This window comes from Pezoporus flaviventris, unplaced genomic scaffold (assembly GCF_033815535.1).
Source record: "Pezoporus flaviventris isolate CSIRO_AGI_PZ_B2104156 unplaced genomic scaffold, CSIRO_AGI_Pfla_v1 ptg000252l, whole genome shotgun sequence".
NCBI lineage: Eukaryota > Metazoa > Chordata > Aves > Psittaciformes > Psittacidae > Pezoporus > Pezoporus flaviventris.
The window spans coordinates 176992-190650 of NW_026892799.1; the positions used below are offsets into that span (position 1 = coordinate 176992).

Sequence of the window (13659 nt, forward strand, 5' to 3'; positions counted from 1 at the left end):
CTCCCGCAATTGCATTTAAATTCCATTTTATTTCATTTCCCATTTCTTTTTTTTTTTTCTTAGAAAATACATTTTTAACCCGATCCGGATTTAGGGCAGTCACGGGCCGGGAGCGAGCGATCGTGCTCGGGGGTTAACACGGCAAACGGGAGCGTTATCACCCCCCCCATCTCCATATCCCCTTCCTAAGTTGGGGGGTGCGGAGACACACGGGGTAAGCCCCCCCCCTCCCCGATTTGCCTTATTCATGGGTGCGAACTCCCCAAAATCGGCTTTTCTCCACATTCCCCCCCCCCCCAGGATTGGGGGTTTTGGGGTGATTTTTTTGGTGAGCATCCTCGGCGATAAAACCTGAATATCTGGGGGGCAGCCGAACCCCCTTTTTCAGCATGGGAGGAGGGGGGGGTAGGGGGGTGGAGATAAACCAAAACCTCCAGTTAACCAAAAAATAAAAGCCTCTAAAAACCCAAGTCAAACAAACATCGCTTTCAACAGCAATTCCCGTCTCCAAGAAAAACAGCGATTCACAGAGACAAAATACGCTTTGACCGCAAAAAATATCTTTTTCCTCACACACCCCCCCCCTTTTTTTTTTTACCCATTGATAGAATTAAACCAAAAAACAACCAAATCAAGCCGGGCCAGGCCCGATCGGGATCTTTCCTATTGAATCCTGCCACGATTCTCCTTGGCCTCCCCTTTCCCTTCCAGCAAAAGACATTGAGAAAAGGGAATTTTATCATTATTATTATTATTATTATTGTTAATTATAGTTTTCGGGGAGCCAATTTTTGGAGGGAAACAATAGAAATTCCCGAGCGGGCGTTAAGCGATTTTCGGCCGTGGGCTGCGAATATTTCCTGTTGCAAAGAACGGAGGGAAAAATAACCCACATCTCCCTCAATAAAATATAAAAGAAGGGAAAAAAGGGAACACACACCCCCACACACCAGCTTTGATTTCCCAAACCAGAGCGGACTTCAGAGAGCCCGTAGGGCTTTGATGCCAAAGCGGGGTGGAAATCACATCAGGAATAGTCAAAAGGGCCTGTTACAAAGCCACTGGTTCGCAAGGAAAGTTAAACTGGGATATGGTTTCCTCCGCCGAGGAGAGGCATTCCCCCCGCATTCCTCCCCGCATTCCGCTCCGGAGCTCGGCCGGGATCAAATTGTCCATCTGTCCCTTCCTGCCAATGCTCCGGATCCGATTTCTTGGAGGGGGGGGGGGGGAGGTTTTCCAAACGCTGCCCTCGGGCTACCGGGGCTGAAACCCTGTAAAACCTCCCTTTTCCTGCTCAGTTTTCATCCTTAATTTTCCTTTCTTTTCTCTAACATAGGCGCAGCAGTTTCAAATCACTTCCTCCCCAAGAATCCTGCTTTAACAAACTGAATTTCCTGCTCTATTCCTTTTTTTTTCCTCCCTTCCCGTCTCTCAAACAGACAGAAATCATCATCGCCCCGCTGTAACGCCGTGATTTGGAATCGCTGCTCCCGATTTCCCGGGACTATCCCAAGCGGACGCGGGTGCCTGTGCTCGGGGGCACCGTTATTGCCCTCAGTTTGTCATTATTAATAGTTTAATCCGCTGCATTTTTTTTGCAGGAAAAGGGAGAAATTGGATCTTTTCTCTCCCGGGTTTAACCGGGCGGCCCCTTCCTCCGCTCTCAGCTCCGCGGTTCATCCCAAATCCCTTCTCCGGGAATACCTCCCCCCTCACCCCAGAGAGGATGGAGAAGGGAGGTGCGGGGGGTGTGTGTATCGCCACCCCGGGGGTTTTAGCTTCATCCTTAAAGGAAACCAACACCGGACCCCGGCACTTACACGGCCACAAAAACATCTCATCTCCCATACAACCAGAGCGGGGCCCCCCGAAACGCTCTCGCACCCTGCTGCCCCTTCCCCCGGTTCCTGAGGCAGCCCCCCCAGGCCGGGACCCCGCTCCTGAGGCTCGGTGGGACGAGGGGGCCGCTCGCAAACACCCCCCAGCCCCGGACCCCGTCCCCGGGTCGTTCCCCCCCCCCCCCACCGCTTTCATCTCTTGCCCGTTAACCTTTCCTCCGGGCCGGGCGCTGTCCTTAGAGATCCTCCAAGCTACAGCCCCGGAACTTGAGGCTGGGGGGCACGGGAATGGCGCTGCCCCCCAAGTGCCAGCTCCACAGCGGGTGAGTTTTGGAGAGAGCCCAAGAGTTTTTGCCCCCCAGGGAAGAGGCAGGACACAAGTCCCCATCTTCCCCCACGACCAAGGAGGGAATACAAGGGAAGTTGCCCATGAGGCTGAAGGAATTCCGAGGCGGGGCCGGCCCGGCGTTGCCGAGGCGTTTGCAAGGAGCGTTTCCCTTCCTGGAGTTCCTCCGCGGAGCCTTCCGTGCCCCCCCCTTGGCGGAGCCCCGTTGCCTTTCCCCGCCGGTGCCGCGGGCAGGGCGGCTGCGTTTGCCGCTCCCCTCCGCTCCGCTGCCCCTCGCAGCCCGGTTCCCCGGGGCGCCGGGGCTCCCGGGCCGTTTGCAGCCGGTGGGGGGGAGCTCTGCAGCTCTGCCGGGCTCCGGCCTCCCGCCCTGCCGCAAACTTTTCCCGTCCAGGTTGAAGCCTTTGGCGTAACACCACAGCTTGGACTGCCGGATCAGCCGGTCGAAGTGCTCCCGACGGGGCTCCCCCCCATCCCCGGGGGGCACCGGGCCGGGCCCCCCCGCCAGCTCCGGTACGGAGGCCGGGGCCGGCTCCGGGGCAGGCTCTTGCCCGGGTAAAGCTCCGCTTGGCCGCTCCGCCTGCTCACCGGGGCCTAACGAGGCTCCATTGTTCGAGGCATCTTTGTGCAAATCCTCCCCTTTGGCGCAGGGCTCCGCATCCCCAAAGCCTCCCTCCTTTTGTTGCGGATCCCCCCCAGGGGTGCTGCTCGGGGAGGGAGGGGGGGAGGAGGAGGAGGAGATGGAAGAGAAGGAGGAGGAGGAAGGGGAGGCCTCCCGCTTTGCGTACAGCTCCGGCTGGGCCCCCGAGCCCAGGGCTGGAGCCGGGCTTAAACTTTCCAAAGTTGATGCTCGCAAAGTCCTGGCCCAGAGCTGCTGCGAGAGGAAGAGGAGGCTGGGGTCAGGCCGCAGGGCTTTGCCCGCTCCGGGGAGAGGGGGCTCCACGGGGCGCTCCTCACCCAGGGGCTCCCGGGGGGGCTGCGGTGGGAAGCGCGGCAGAGCCGCCTGCCTGTACCGGGTGCTCTGCACCGAGTCCCCGCTGCACAGCGAGCTGCTCTCCGACTCCGAGGAGCTGCCTTCCTCGCTGCTGCACGAGCTGTCCCCTTCCTCCTCCTCTTCTTCCTCCTCCTCCTCTTCCGACGAGTCGCTGGAGGTGGCGGGGCTGGACCCGCCGAAGTCCAGGCTGGAATCTGAGTCGCTGGAGTAACCGGCGGAGGTTCCCTGCCGCTTGGAACCGGGGAAAGCGGCGGAACGGCCTTTCCCGGGGGCTGCGGGACCCCCACCAGCCGGGAAGAGCCGCTCTGCGCAGCAGGGCCCCCGTTTGCGCGGGGCGGGGGGCGCAGGAGGGGGCGCAGAGGTAGGGGGGAGCCGAGCCAGGGCTCGGGGGCAGCTGGGCAGGACCCCGGCAAAGAGCCCCCCGGCCCGGCCGGCCAGCCCGCAGCTCCGCCGGCCCCGGGGGGGCTCCTCGCCGGCGGGGAGGGTCCGGTGGAAGGGCTGCGGCAACAGCGGGGCCGGGGCCGAAAGGGCGCAGCAGCCCCCGGCTCTGCAGGGCGGCAGCAGCGGGGGCCGGGGGCAGGGGAAGAGCCCCCCCGGGGCCGGCAGCAGCAGCTGCTCCCTCCTCTTGCTCTTCCTTTTCCTCTTCCTCCTCCGCGGGCCGAGGCTCTTGCAGGAGGTGCAGAGAGCCTCCAGGTCCGCCTTGGAGATGAGCGAGCATTTCACGGCGCGGGTGGGCACGGAGTTGATGGCTTTGAGGGTCCGGAGCTCCTTGAGATCGCAGCGGCGGCTCTTGATCTTTAAGGTTTCCATCTTCTTGCTGATGGTGGTCCTGGGGATATCCTTAAACAGGTCGCTGAGGACCTGGGCCAAAGCAAACATCTGGGTGCCATTGATCTGTAAGTATCCCAAGTTTATCCCTTCGATTTCTTGATAGCCGGCATGAAAATCCCCCGGCCTGGCTTCCCCATTGTAATCCATGGTGGCTGGAACAATTCCGAAGGTCCCTTCGCAGGTCAGGAACATTTTGCAAGGAGCATTTACTTTGTCTCTTTCAAAGGGGGCATTGAAAATAAGGACATATTTGTTTCCACTCCCTGATCACACACATCCCTACCCCTCGCAGAGGTGGGGGGCGAGGGGGGTGGTGGGAATAAAAACCAAAGCAGTCGATCTCCCTTTCAAACGCTCCAGTCAATGGGTTGCAACATCTTCCGAACACCCAGTTCCTCCGCCTGCACCGGGGCTCGACTCCTCGTCTTCCCCCTCCCCAGCCAAAAACAAAAAAAGGAAGAAAAAGAAAGAAAGAAGTCAAACATTTTGTGTGTGTCCCCATATCCCTCCCGGCCGGCTCCCACCCGCGGCCGCGCACCCCAGATTGAAATAATTGGGGAAGGGGGGGGGGGGGAAGAATCAACAAGCGCAGCCCCCCCTGCGCTGTGTAACCCCCTTGAGGTGCTTAAGCAAACAAAGCTCCCGATGGGGGGGGGGGGGGGGGGGAGGAATATGGAGGCGGGGGGGGAGCCCCGGGGCTCTGCGCGGTTCCCACCTTCCCCGCGCTCCGCACTCGCGGCCCCGCCGCCGGTACCGTATATTCTAAGGGAACACCCCGCCGGGCCGGCCCCGCCACCCGCCACCCGATTGGGCGTTCCGGGCCCGTGATGTCATAAACCCCAACATTTCACACGCACACACACACACCCCCGCGCAAAACCTGCGCAAACCCCGCGCAGCCCCGCTCCCGGCCGTGCCCGCCGATCCCGACCCCGCGCACACAATGGAAGCCACCTCCTTGGCTGCTTCCCCCCCCCCCCCCCCCTTTTAAAATATGTATATATTAAAATTTACTCTTTCCGCTGTATTTCGAGGTGACGGCTGCGCGGGCGCCTCCGCTTTGTTTCCGCGGTTTAGCTGGGGTGGGTTTTTTTTTCCACGTAGGGTTTTACGAGCCGTTGCTGCGCCTTCCCAAATCTGCCCCGATTCCTCTGGGATGGGTGTGTGTACGTATAGATTTAATAAAGCGTAAAAGATCCGGCTCTAAGCGAGTTGTTCGCAACGATTGACTCCGCAACAATTCATCCTTCAACCTTCAATGCTTATTAATTGCCCATTACTGTATTTATTAGCTGGCATGAGCGGGGTGTCCACAACAACATCGGTAGCGTGTGCGAATAGAAGCAACGCGAAGATATTTATATTCCTTTTTACTCACACACGTTCTTTATTCACTCCGTATCTTTTTTTCTTCCAAACTATTTCCTTAAAAAAAAAAAAAAGAAAATTAAGGAAAATTATTATTATTAATAACAATAAAAATCCTTTTGCATGGATTTGCGCTGCTTAACTTTATTTCAAACTTTTAAGCCCCAAGATTTCGATTCTTTCGGTGGCTGCTTCCTCGCTCCCGCCCTTCCAAACCAGCCGCTGTTTTCCCAAAAGCAGAGCTGCGGATTCCCTTCTCCAAAGTTGGGGGGGGGGGGGGAAAGGGGGAAAAAGCCACCCCCCCCTCCTTCCCTTTCCCCTCCTTTCGCCCTCACCCGGCCCGGAGCTCCATTGTCCCGGCCCCTCGATTTCTTTCTAAACCTGGAGCTCCTTGAGCGCAGGGAGCGGAGCGGCGGAGGCCGGGCCGAGGGGTTTCAGTCGCTGCTCAGGGGGCTAATTTTGGGGAAACAGTTACCTCGGAAACCTCTCGGGGGGGAGGGAAGGGAAGGGGAAGCTCCGCCGTGCACGCTGCGCTCTTCCTCGCAAAGCCTCCTCTGCCTCCCCCATGAGAAGTCGCTTCCAGCCCTCCTCCGCCTTCTCTTTCTTGCGGTTCGGATGGCAAAAATCGGGGTAATTTGATAATAATAATTTGTTAAACTCGAGGTACAAATCAACCGCAAACGATCCCGATTTAGAAACAATCCCGGAGGAGGAGGAGGAGGAGGAGGAAGCGCATTCCTGAGTATGCCTGTAAAAAAAAAAATTCAAACTCGCTCCACCATCGCCTTTAATTCAGAGCCGAGATCACCTGATTTGCTTTTACCTTGGATGGGAGGAGAACCCCCGACGCCAACGTGGGTGCTGCTTGGGGTGGGGGGGGAAATCACTGCCAGGGCTCCCTCCTCCCCAACACCCATGGGTGCACCTCCCCTCAAATGCTTGGCCTTGCTGCTGAAAGAGAATCCCCCTTTTTATTTCCCTGCGTTAAAACCCACCACATTTCACCCCCGTTTTCCACAAGCGAGAGTTTCCTGTGAGTAAAGGTCTCCCGGCCAACACAAACACCAAATTCCTCTTTGTTTGGGCAGAGGGGAGGGGGAAAAACTTCGCTCTGGACGGAAAGTGGCCGGTTAGGGGATACTGCAGCTCCTGCGAGGGACCACAGAAAGTCCTGCCTGGAGCTTCCCTTCGCAAATATAGGGAAGATCCTGGGTATTTTTCTTTCCACATAAAGCCAGAGCCATTTTACCTATAGGCTGAGCTTTGCTCCGTGCCAGACTGGAGGAGGGGAGCAAGGGGCCGGACCTGGCCTGGAATATCCCCAGCCGATGGGGCTGATGCAGTTCAGGGATTGGGAAAGGGGCAGCTGGTGGAGAAAATGCAAACCCCAGCAGCACAAGAAACTCTTCTGATCACTTGTAGGGCTTTGGGGGGGGGGGGACTGGAGCCCCTCAAGTGCCGACTGGGAAACAGGGCTTGGAGGCCACATGCAGGCGAGTGTATGGATACGTCATTTCCCAGGAAAGTGCCAGCAATAGGAGCATAAATCGGCAATATTTTGGCTATGGATGAAGTTCAGCGGAGGGGGTGTGTGCCTTGATGTCTCTATATGGCCCCAGACAGCCTGACATGGGCCTAGAGATACTTTACGAACCCGTGTACGTATATATATACCCATATATCTATATATATATGCACCCATATATATACATGGGGAGGGTACTCGCAGCCAGGGTGGTGGTTCAGAAGCAAATGTATGTTGGCCACACCAGCAGCCCGCTGTGTTTCTGCTGTCCCTGTTATGTCCCCTGTTGCCCACACCACAGACCCCCCTTTGCATGGGGCTGGGGACAATGTCCCTTCTCCAGCCACTCCATGCGTGTATGGATAAATGAGCTGCTCCGTCTGCGGTGCACAGGGGCTTTTATACCTCTCATGTCTGTCATTAGGGTGGCTGCAGGCCTGGTGTGGCAATGGCCATGGAACAGGCTGCTCCACGGGTCCCACATGTGGGCTGGGGGCTGTGTTGGGGGAGAATGGGACTGCTCTGAGCCTCGGTGGTCCTGTTCTGGGAATGGGCACAGCCAGGAGAGCCGGCAGCATCCGGATCTGTGCATCTGTTCATCATCTGTGCATCTATACATCTATGTGTCTGTGTATCTGTAGATCTATACACCTGTGTATCTGTACATCTGTAAATCTGTGTATCTGTGATTTGAGTATCTGTACACTTGTATATCCATGTACCTGTTTATCTATTTGTGTATCTGCATATCTATATATACGTATCTGTGTATCTGTATATCTGTATGTCTGTGTATTTTTATAACTGTGTATCTGTGTATTTTAATATTCATATATCTATGTATTTGTGTATCTGTGTATTTGTCTATTTGTGTATTTTTATATATGTGAATCTTTATGTATCTGCATATCTGTACATTTGTATAACTGAGTATCTGTGTATTTGTATACCTATATATCTGTGTATTTGTATATCTGTGGTTCTATCCATCATCTATCTATCTATCTATCTATCTATCTATCTATCTATCTATCTATCTATCTATTACCTATCTATGTATCTGTGCATGTGTGTATGTGTGTATCTATTTGCCCCTCAGCCCAGCTACTCCTTCCAAGGGCACAGAGGGGATTCCAACCCCCCACAAGTGAGAGGACAAGAACCACGGGGGGAATCCCCATGGGAATCTTCACCCATGAGGCACCCCCAGGAGATTCCTCCCTCATACCTGTCCGGGCTGGTTGTTTCTGCAGGAAGCAATAGAAGCTTCCCCAGCAGGGTGGAGCTTCCCATGGGGTTTCCACGTTGGTTTCTGGGTGCCTTGTTCTGTTGGACGTGGTGCAAGGACTTCAGTGCTTGGGGAGGGAAAAACCACCCCCAGAACGCCCCATAGGTTTGGGCTGAGCTATTTGGAGGCAGCTTTTGGGGCCAGGGTCCCCTGTGTGGGCTGTGCTGGGTGTACATGGAGGGGGGTTGCTCTGACAGCCCAAATCCCAGGGGCAGCTCTCCAGGTCCAACATCCCTGGCAGGGAGCAAGTGAGGGGGATCCTGTTGGAAAAGCAGGTTCCAGCAGGAAAAGAGGGGAGATGCTGCTGGTGAATGCTGGGGTGAGGACAGAGAGTGGGCAGGGAATGGGCAGGCAGGGATTCGCAGCAGCGCTTTGGGAGGATACATCAGATTTCCCATGAACAAAAGCGATCAGAAGTGAGTATTGCCCAAAATCCCCCCAAATGAGGTGGCCAAAATGATGCCGAGACCCTTCCATGCACAGATCCCTAAAGCAAGGAGCAGAGTAGACCCCATTCAGGAAACGCTCCCAAGCAGCAATTCCCACCTAGAAACCTTTATGGAGAGGCTGCAATTCCCCACTTTCCTCCTGTTACAGAGCCAGGATGGGTCCAGTGCTCCCACTGGCATGGAAAAGCCAGAGCTGAGGGGTGTTTTCAAGGGAAAACATAGAAATCCTGATCTTTTTCCCTTTAGTTTCAAGCACTTGATAACAGACCTGCAGGCAGCCCAGCACCAGGCACCAGTTACAACCCCGAATACTTGGCTCTGAGGCCGTTCCTCCTGACAGGCACTTAAACTGTCCAGCATGAAAATATTCCTACAAATCACTCGGTGCACTGGATTTTTACACGTCCCAGGGACATTTTCCAGGCTGCTGGAAGGAGCTGGAGAAGCAGATCCAAACCCCACCACCCCAGCCTGCAGGATGGAGCCAGAGGGAGGAAATAAGCCCTCCTTCATCTTGGGCTGGTGGGTGCCTTTGTGATGCTCGCCCTGCTTCGGGACCCACCTTCCTGCTGCCAGCAGCCCGGGACTGCTAAAATGCTCTCAGAGGCGCTCAAAGGCAGAGAAAGTACCTTTCATTTACACAGGATGGGTTATATTCAGGTTTTCTTCCTTGTTTTTCAAGGTATCTTTCTTATTTGTCAAGATTTTGCTCTTATTCAATATTCCTCTCTTATTTGTCCATATTTCCCTCTAATTCCTCAAGACGTCGCCCTTATTTTTCAAGATTTCTCTCATATTCCACGATTTCTTCCTTATTTTTCAAGATTTTTGTCATTTCCTAAGATTTCCTTCTAATTTTCATGATTTCTCTCTTATCTTTCAGAATTCAGCTCATTTTCAAAGATTTCTTCCTTATTTCTTGCTTTTTCTCTCTTATTTTTCAAGCTCTCTCTCATTTTTCAGGTTTTATTTCTTATTCCTCAAGTTTTCGCTCTTATTTTTTCAATATTTCTTCTTTATTTTTCACAGTGTCTCTTACATTTTTCAGGGTTTCTTATTTTTAAAGATTTCTTTCTTATTTGCCAGCATTTCTCTCTTGTATTTCAAGCTTTCTTTCCTCTTTCCCAGAGTTTCTTATTCTTCAACATTTCTCCCTTATTTTTCCAAGTTCCTCTCTTATTTTCCCAATATTTCTTATTTCCCTATATTTCTTTCTTATTTGCCAAGATTTCTCTCTTATTTCTCAAGATTCCGCTTTCATTTTCCATGGTTTCCTCCTCGCTTCTCCATCCCCACTTTGTGCATAACACTCGGTGCAACCCCTGAAAAACCCCCTCTCTGCTCTCAATCTAAACTCCAAGCACATTGAATCGCCAATAAACAGGATTTAAATAAATCCCACTGCTCCTAAATGAATATTTGGATCTATGGACTCATTAATTCTCCTACTGAGAGGAGGAAAACCAGGGGCTGAGGACACAGCAGCGAGCGGAGCTCTGCAGGGCCGGGTTGGCATCGTTTGCAGTGGGATGCACTGATATTAGTAGATATTTGATTCTTTTCAGATTCCTTTTTCTTTAGGTGCTCCCCCCCCACACCACCACCCCCGGTGCAAACAAAAGCAGCATTTAGTGACAATTTATAAAGAGGCAAATCCCCCTCCTCTCCCTTTTGTTTCAAAATACAAAGACAGAAAAGTGGGGTTAGTTTGAAAATAGGCTCAGGCAGGGGCCAGCCCCGCTGCCGGTCCCTTCTCCCACCGAAACAACGCAGGTTTGGGAGGAAAATAACACAAAAAAAGGGAATAAACCCCATTGAAACGTGTGCGATCTGATGTAAAATGTGGGGTTAAAACCCCAGAGAGGCCTCAGAAGCTTGCACCTGACCAAATGGCGTTGCTTAGACCATATATAAAACACTTTGAGCCTTGCTTGGGATAAAACTGAGAGGTTTGGAAAAAAATGGGGATAAACCTGAGTGATTTAAGGCAAAGGCAAGGCAGGTTCTAGGAGGAGATCCTGAAAGGATGGAGAAACGAGCAGTTGTTTGCTTCGGAGCTTCTTTCCCTGTTGTGGGCTGAGGTTCCCAGCTTAGGGAATTTCATTCCACCGCCTTCAGCATCCCAAGGTCTCCGCGTTCAACTTTCCGCTTTATTTCTATCTTTCTTCCTAAAGAGCCTTTCACCATCCTCTGACAAAGAAACCACATTCTTCCCGGGAGCAGCTGAAGGAAATTATACAGTAATAAACACTGCCGACGGGGAGGAAAAATAAAGGTTGGTTTGTTTTCCTAAGCAAACGCAGCGAAATACTTCCAAGAGGGATTCTCCTCCTGGAGGAATCCCTGCGGAAAGGCTTGGGGGAGCCTCCTGCTAACGCCAGTGACCTGGAGGGATGCGACGGGAGGCTGGGAAGGGAGAACCTCCATTTCCTGATGTCTCCAACGAGCCTGGTTTATCCCTGCTTATTTAAAGGCTGATTTTTTTTTCCCCGGCCACTGAGAGAAGTGTTTGTCTTTAAAACAACCCCCGGGAAAAAACACAAGGCACTTGGGAGAAGGAGGAAAAATGAGGTTGGAGATGGGAGATTTCATGCCTCAACCTTAAAGCCAGCTGAGAATTTGCATTATTCTTCTGTCGCCTTTTGATGTTTCCCATATTACGTCGGGATTCGGTTGTTTTCCCCTCTTCTTGCTTCAGCCAGGCTCGTCCTCCCTTTAAACCACGGCTGATGAAACACGGCGCAGATTTGTTAGTGATAAACCCGAAACATCTCCTCTTTCACAAGTCTGATCTGAAGAAATCTTCACCGGGGGCTTGGTTTCTTTTCCCCCTTTAGCCCAGCTGAACAGTCTCTGCTTAGGTCCAAGCCATTGATGCACTGAAGCAGGATTCTGCTCACTAGTTCAGCTTAGAACTAAAAGAATGCTGGAAAACATTTCTGTGGCTAAGATAAGCTCAAATCAAAACCCTTCCTTGCCATTCACTGAGTGCTGGTATCAGAAATGAAAGGCAACGCAAGAAAGCCACAATCTTGCAGGCTTTGTAAGACAGAGAATGGGCTCGATATCTCCTTTTCCCTCGAGGAGGAGTTTATGTTCTTTGGGCAACATTTACCAATTCGTATTTAAATCGCACTCGCACCTACAAACTCTTATTCCTTCACTTGAAAGTGTGCGATTTAAAGCAGTTCGGGTTTAAAACAACAGATAAAACACCCTCAGAGTTTTATTTCAACTGGCTAAAGTTTCATGTTGGCAAACTTTAAAAGGCAAAAAAACAAAAAAAACCCCACAACCTTTTTGGGGGTGTTTTTGTTATTTTTAAATTACTTTTATTATTTTTTTTTTTTACCTTTTACAAAGTATTTCTCCTGCCTGTTATTGATTGACAAGTTTATTATTATTATGAATGGATTCTCCCATTTCCCAGTCCTCTTCAAGGCCTGATGTGGATTGAGAGCCTGACCAGTTGCTTATTGACCCATGATGGCGATACAATGACCCCGCTGCCCCCAGCCTGACCCTGGGACCCCCAAGGACCCAGCCCAGCAGCCCAGGGCTCAGATATGCAAAGTCGGAGCTTTATGAGCTTTGGGGAGGGGAAAGGGGGAGGTTGCAAAGTGGGCGAGGGTTTCATTAACAGAAATGTGTTTATGGTAAATAAAAAAGGCAAAGGGGCTGTTTCAAGGAGCGCGTCCTAAAGGGATGCAGCTCCCTCTGGATGGGGAGCGTTGGAAGCCTTTTTATCCCAGCACACGCCTAATTGGTGGCAATAAAAGCCGAGTTTCCTCGCTGCCTGGGTGATATTCCCCAAGTGTTGCTCCGCTTGGAAAAGTTGCTGGATTTGTTCCAGTTTGAAGCAGCAACCTCCTTTGAGGGAGGAAAACAGGGATCAGGAGCTTGGAGCATCCGCCTGTGTGGCATGGGAAGCATCCCCCCTTCTTGTGCTTCTCCTGCTATGAGAAGAAGAGAGGCCTTGGTGAATGTCACCAGCAGGGATGAGTGAAACGGAGAAGGTTAGAGTGGATATCGACGTTAATATCCACCCATTGCCTTTCTACCCACTGAGTGGGGAAATGAAGGGGAAAAAACATCTCCTCCCAGCCCCAAAACGTGGTTCCGCCACTCTGTTACTCTACAGGGCTTGCAAATAACCCTTTGTGAGGGGTGAGAGGTAGTATGTGGCCCCCAAAGTGTGTGTTTTGTGAAGCAGCCCTTCATTGCAGAGGGCAAGGGGATCCGTTCCCCACCCTCCCTCCCTCGTTTAATGGAGATACAGTTGTTTAAATGATTTCCCTCTTCCCAAAACAAATGCAGGAGAAAGAGAGCTCATTTTTTATCCTAATTGATGGATCGTTGAAGACAACCCTTTGAAGACAAGGGCTGTCAGCAGTGGGAGATACCCAGAGCATCTGGGTTAGATAGGTATAAAGCAAAGAGCAACCTGCATTCTTTGCGAGGCTGGATGCTCTCAGCTTAGGAACCACGGCGCTTGCTTTTGATTTCACCATGAAAACCAGCAGCAGCAGCAGCAGCAGCTTGTTCTGACACTCTCCAAACATCTGGATTGTAAAGTTTGCTGCTTTTCTGGCAACAGCAACAGTGATAATAAAACCTCTCCCCGCATGGGCAGATCCCCAGGGCTTCACCAGGGTTTCAGCTCGACCCAGCCAAGGTGGTTGCTCTGCTGCACACCAGAAAACATGCATTTGTCTGCACATCCCAAACACTTCCCCGTGGTGCGTGGAGGGGAGAACGCGCCAGAGTTCAGCAGATCCAAAGGGAAAAGGCTCCTGCAACTGCTGATAGCGGGGTCTGTGCACCTCAAGGCAAGCAAGAGCAGAGCTGGGGGGGTCCACGCTGTGTGTGCTTCCATTGCCTCAGTTTTGAGTGGAATCTTGGGTTGGGAGAGAGGTTTACACCAAACCTGGGGTGGAAGATGCAGCCGTGTCAAATGCTCCAGGGCACAAGGAGTCCAGGAATGGAGTGGCTGCATCCTTGCATGGCCTGCAGGACTGAGGAA

At 52.5% G+C, this 13659-nt stretch overlaps 1 protein-coding gene and 1 long non-coding RNA gene across 3 annotated transcripts; one reads left to right on the forward strand and one right to left on the reverse strand.

Annotated features, from left to right (window-relative positions):
* Positions 1-2022: 2022 nt before the first annotated feature.
* EPOP (elongin BC and polycomb repressive complex 2 associated protein) lies at positions 2023-5246 on the reverse strand. Of its 2 annotated transcripts, none has more exons than XM_061442733.1 (2): positions 5021-5246; positions 2023-4438 (listed from the first exon to the last, which is right to left on the reverse strand). In XM_061442733.1, the coding sequence occupies exon 2, from the start codon at positions 4196-4198 to the stop codon at positions 2075-2077; it is 2124 nt and encodes a 707-aa protein (XP_061298717.1). In that variant the 5' UTR covers positions 4199-4438; positions 5021-5246; the 3' UTR covers positions 2023-2074. The 2 variants fall into 2 exon arrangements, with proteins under 2 accessions (XP_061298717.1, XP_061298718.1); XM_061442734.1 differs by lacking the exon at positions 5021-5246 and adding an exon at positions 4722-4771.
* On the forward strand, positions 3933-5369 carry LOC133263097 (uncharacterized). Its single transcript, XR_009741443.1, has 2 exons — positions 3933-4071; positions 5111-5369. It is a non-coding gene; the product is annotated as an uncharacterized LOC133263097 (long non-coding RNA).
* The last annotated feature ends 8290 nt before the right edge of the window (positions 5370-13659 follow it).

Bases quoted from the DNA above. Each gene is read 5' to 3' on its own strand.
- EPOP (XM_061442733.1), bottom strand. From the start codon at position 4,198: ATGTTCCTGACCTGCGAAGGGACCTTCGGAATTGTTCCAGCCACCATG.